The sequence below is a fragment of the Sphaeroforma arctica genome (assembly GCF_001186125.1).
Source record: "Sphaeroforma arctica JP610 unplaced genomic scaffold supercont1.663, whole genome shotgun sequence".
NCBI classification, from domain to species: domain Eukaryota; class Ichthyosporea; order Ichthyophonida; genus Sphaeroforma; species Sphaeroforma arctica.
Window position 1 is genome coordinate 36480 of NW_014039895.1, and position 5896 is coordinate 42375.

At 44.3% G+C, this 5896-nt stretch overlaps 1 protein-coding gene across 1 annotated transcript; it reads right to left on the reverse strand.

Moving 5' to 3' along the window:
* Positions 1–3009: 3009 nt before the first annotated feature.
* SARC_07913 (hypothetical protein) lies at positions 3010–3365 on the reverse strand (the record flags this gene model as incomplete). Its single annotated transcript, XM_014298129.1, has 2 exons — positions 3010–3216; positions 3279–3365. 2 exons carry the CDS (start codon positions 3363–3365, stop codon positions 3010–3012), a joined length of 294 nt encoding a protein of 97 aa, XP_014153604.1.
* Positions 3366–5896: the final 2531 nt, after the last annotated feature.

Below are 5896 nucleotides of genomic sequence, written 5' to 3' on the forward strand. Positions count from 1 at the left end.
TCAGAGATTCCACTCCCTACTAAATTGAGCGTTAAGCAATTCAAAGGCAACACAGCACTTGAAGTCTCTGCACAAGAAATACAATCTACTAGTGACACTACAGTTAAGAAGCGTCAGTCTCTAGCTAGGACTCTGCTTAATAACATAGAGTCCAAGCCCGAAGTCTTTCAACCCCTATTTTTAAAAGGGATTGATGAAAGATAATCCCGAAGCATATACACATATAATGCGACTATTAAATAAGTCAGGTGTACCAAACGCACTCGAGCGCACTCATGACACTCATGCGAAAGAAGGACAGGAGTCTGGAAACACTACTGACTCAGAGACCACGCAAGTGGGTTCTTAACACCCTACCTTTATTGTGGAGGAGCAGAATGATGAAAACATTCTTGCTTGGCTGACGCAAAACCATAAGCTGTGCGTAGTAGACGCAATTGAAGATGCTAAGCGAAATGGGATCGCGCACCCTAAGCTGGCAACTTTAGTTGACAGAGTATATCAGTCATGTACAGACTGTGATCTCAACCAGATTAAGCGCTATGGGTTCGCACCGCTTAAGAGTGTGACTGAAGATGTTCCATGGCGCAGGGTCATCATTGATCTGGTTGACCTGCCTACGTCCGAGCACACAGGCGACCGTTACGTATGCCACTTCTTACGGTATAACTTGCTCTATACTTCAAAGGACAAGAGTACGCAGGCCGTGGCAGAATTATGTTGCCAAGTCTTTGCTGACCACGGGTGGCCAGGTGTAATGTGTACTGATAACGGTAGCGAGTTCTGTGATGACGTAATGGAATCGTTAGTACTCGTATCAGGCATGTGCCATAAAAGGGATGTACCATATAAACCGCAAACACAAGGCGCGAATGAAACGCGCCATAGAAGACTTGAGTGCTTCTTACGTACTGCATTAACGGATGATGCAGATGATTTACAAACACAGATGAACGAGTGTGTTGATCCGGTTACAGGTACAGCACCCGCTCACTATTTTCGTGGCAGATATAGTGAGTTACAAATACCTTTTAACAAGGACGAACCTAATCACCATGAGTTACCATGGTTAGAGCCATGGTTAGAGAAGGTACAACGTGTTTATAACGTTGTATATCCTTGCTTGCGAGAAACACGCAATATTGCCTTATTAAAAAGGCAAAATAGATGGAACGCTACCAAAAAGATAGCAGAGTATCAGGTTGGAGACAGAGTTATCATCCGTCAACGTAATTCCGATGCTACTGTACTAACATCGAAATGGATAGGACCATACATAGTCTCTGTAGCCGACTATGAGGTTAATAACCCCGACGGTTCTAGTGCTTTAAATATAGGCACTAGTCGGATTCCGACTACCGAGATTATACTCGCAAGAAGACATGGCTCTAATGCCCCTCTTGATCGTCCTGAATTTAAAGACATTATATGGAGAACGAATAAGGGAGGTTATACATACTATCGTACACGCTTTATAGACGGTACAATCTCTGAGTTGACTTCAGATGCTTTCGATAATCAAGACTATTTGAAAGCCTTTCATCGAAAATGGCGTAAACGCCTGCATAAGTCACAAGCTGAAAAGATAGCATGTTTCCATCGTCTGAAGGCACAGAAGTTAAAACTTACTCGCTTACAGCATTTATCACGAGCTTTAAGGCTCACCCTTCATATGTGCTGAAGACACTGAAGCGTAAGAAACGTCCAGTCGACCACCACGGACCTACTAGACCTAAGCCCAAAACTCACAGGGTAACCGAGAACGCTTAACTTCTCCGCCTGAGAAACATTAACTATACGTAATGCTACTTAATGTTTTCGACCCGTTTTTACTTCTCGCTTTGTAAATCCAAAATCGGCTCGCGTGAGCAACTAGTCTCTGTTGGATTTCAAAGCTGGGCGGAGGCTGTGTAATAGCCGGGCCTCCACATTAGACTCTTTGTTATAAACGTACTCTTAAGCAGTACGTAAACTACAAACGTATTCTTAATAGTACGAGGAACTTAAGTTTCCTAAATGGTTTTTAACGGTTTTATTAATTAATACCTTTTCCATTTCACATATCAGATATTTGGACAAGGCCATTAAAAGGCCCCAGTAAAATACCAAACATAAGATTTGGTCTAGTTCTATTAATAGAACTATATTTACTTTCCAAATCTATTTATATCTGAATACTTCGGTAGCGAGATGGCTCAACCGAACATAGGTTTCTAAGGACTATTAGCATTGCTTAGTTTATCCTCCTTTCAGCCAACCAGATGTGCCAGTCTGATGAAGGCTAAGTCGATAATTCTTGATAAGTGGTAAGTTATTGGTTAATGCAATAACTATGGACATCAGGAGTATTTTTCTTTTTTCTATTCCTTTTTTCTTCTAAAGATAGGATTTTATGAGTATCTTGGATTGCCCCAACGAAACATACCATAGTTTCTATTAGAGCGACAACGAAACACTAAATAAAATCCCTTCGGCGAAAACAGTACTGAGAGGATTATATATAGGCATTGTCTCAGCCTCACAATCCCTCAAAGTATTGCTGTTTTCACGAGGCATACCTAACTTTACTAAACGACTCATTTCGTTTATTTATTTCAAATTTAACTATACTTAGACTTAACCGAAGCGCTTAATTACTTTAAGGCGTTAATATCGCCTTGATAGACCGAAACTTACATAAAAACGCAAACCACTTTTCGTTTACAGCGACCAATACTGAGCATTCTCCTGCGGATGCCACAGGAAGGTCGACGAAATCCACACCCCAGTGGGCTAAATGACCGCTGTTCGCTCAGGTTGTTGCAACAAGCCTGAAGATTCTGGTGGTGGCCTCCCATACTGCTGATACTGTGCACGAACTCGAACTATCATTCGTATTTGCGGCCACAAGTTACCCCACCCAGGTACATATTTTGTCAAGTGCTCCAAGCGTGCCTGCGCAGCATGCGCATATGTTACATGGAGGTATTGCAAGGACTTAACAACTTGTGCTCCTGTTAGCTCCACGCCTCAAAGTTTCCGTGTGGGGCAAGCCAACAGGACCGGCCGGGGATCCACCTGAAGAGGAACAGCCTTTCGTCTAAGAGCCGAACCAGCATTATCCCTTGTGTCTCCCAGTTCCTCAGCGTTTATTGACGCCGCCACCACAGGTATGTCACGCTCCTGAGTACTAACCGTATCTTGCTGTCTGTCGACGGATATACTCACTGTTCTGCTCTGTTCAGTGATTGGTCCAAAACATACATTTCTTTCACTTTCATAACCAGAAATGCAGCCACCTGTCGCACCCCGGTCCTCAAAGAGTTTAGTTGCATCTGCGTCGTTGTGGTTGTTTGCCTGACATGCTTCGATTCAGCTGGCTCCATAACCGAGTCACTGCTGAACAAAGCTTCACACTTCTTCCAGATTTCCGCACTTACTTGAAAATGTCTTGGACCCAATCTGCAGATGAGAGTAACAAATGAAGGTGGTTTTGTATCCTCTCGCCCATGCCTGTTGAATACCTCCGCTAACTATGGGGTCGTCAGCTAAAAGTTCCACCAAAATAGGGAACCACTCTGTCCAAGGCCAGTAAGGGCATACTAAAGTACACCACGCTACTTCCTTCTTGGCCTTGTTGACCACTTTGGGTAGCAACGTCCAATGATGATTAAATAACTAGTTAACACTGGGGTCGCCCCAGTATCACACAAATAACCCTCTTTCTAGAGTAGGAACACAATAATAGGGAAGTATGGCGTTGCCTGGTAAGGCAAACCCGTCGGCCGTGTGGGGTCCCCACTGCTTATCTGCCGCTTTAAAGTATGGGGACGTAAGTTGGTACTCCTCTGTCGACGGCATGGATGCTAGTGGATAGGCAAAATGTTTTCTGAGGTCTTCACTACCCTCTCGCACCCGCAGTATGGGATCAATGGTAACACATGAGCGGGACAACACATCCGCTATAGGATTTTCTTCCACAGGTATGTGCACTATTTACCCATTGAAGTCTCGTACTACATCGTAGTATCGTCCCATTCGTCTGCCCCCGACGTCGTCTACAAATGATTCTTTAGACCTAGAAAATATTGCTACCAATGGCTGGTGGTCAGCATATAGCCGTATCACCTTCTCCGTACGACTGAGTATCCTCATGTCCTTGCGTATCCCGCACACCAGGGCCAAGGCCTCTTTGTCTGTGATGTGATATGCCTTCTGCGCCCCATCATACCGTGAAGAGACGAAGCTGACAGGCAGATAACTTCCATTCTAAATACTGTAAGTATACCACCTATGCCTACTGATTCGCAAGCGTCTGCGAACATCACTAGTTTCGTAGTAGTTCCCCAATTTTCTGAAATGCAGCTCGTTGCGGTTGATCCCATATGAACACACTATCATCTTTTAGCAGTATCGCCACTGGTTGCAGTATCCTCGCAAAATTGGGCACATACTCTAGCCCACCAACCCACCCTATGGTACCAAGATTTTAGTCGATCCTTTGAGGTTGGTTCATTTAGCTCTAGCAACGCATGTAAGCGTACATCCCCCATTGTAGATCCTATATAGTCCACCAGCCTCCCTATGATTACCACCGGCGTTCTGTATTGCGCTACCACACATTTGGAAAGTCTTAGCTGCACATTATATCGTCGGCACCTCTCCATAAAAAACTTTAGCCACTTCCGATAAATCATCAATGTAGCAAACCACATCATCGAGACCCGCAAATATCTCTTCTAACACCTGCTGACACCTCCACGATGCCTCCTTCAACCCGAAGGGCATCCCCACAAAGGGTTATCTTCCAAAAGGTGTCTTAAAAGACAAGTATTTACGCGACAGGGGTGCTATCCTCAACTGATAGAACCTTGACCCATATCCATTGTCGTTGTATAATTTTTGTTTTTCAACTTAAGACAAATTTTCACGTTTTGTGGGTATATGATACAGTACCGCTCTTAGTTGCGTATTCACTCTTTTCAGATTAACACAACACCGCCAATCGTCCACTTCTACAGGTGTCACCCCGGGCTTCTTATAGACCAAATGAGGAGCCGAATATCATTCGCTCTTCTGAATCTCTTCTATAATGCCTGCCTTCAACCACGCAGACACCTTCTGGAACAATGCTCCTCCCCTTACTTAATCATTGTGAAAGTAGCTCGTATATTGAGGGACAGCGTCAACATTCTCGTAAAGTATCAGGTCGGCTACATTAAGAAATTTTGGATGCATTGCATCATACGCAACCGCCTCAAACAGGGACAGTAAGGTATGTACTTTTTCTTTAGATGCCATTACTGTTTCTGCCAATTTGTGTATTCCATCGGTTACAAGATCTGAGTAGTCCAAAGCCTTGTCCCAGACCACATTTTCATGTTCATCGTCTAGCCACTCCGATGTGCAATATTTTTTCGCTGAGTCTCGGTAAAGCATGAGATACTCCTGTCGCGCTCTTAGTCATAAGCCCTTCATACACAGGCATCTTCTCTTCTCCAGCTCCTTCTTCAGGCATCACCGCCACTACTATATACTCCAATGCCAGTTGACGTGCGGACTCCATAAGCTCTTCCTGGGGGACTACGGTCAGTACTTGCTTTCTCCAAACTAGATGCCAGCACAGCTCCTGCAGACTTTTGTATCCCACCAGTAAGTCACAACTCATGGGAATACATGTTACTACAAAACACCTCATGGCCACAGTTTTTGTATAAACCTTCCATGATACTATCTGTACGTCCACCACCACCTCGCCTATGGGTGTAAGCTCACCAAACCCTTTTCCGGTATACACTGATATTTCTATGTTCAGGCGTTCTACTAGGTCTGTGGTTATCCGCGTAGGAGTAGCTCCTGAGTCCAAATAACTCAGACTTTTTACTCCATTTACCACAGCCTCAGCAACGCTTCCATG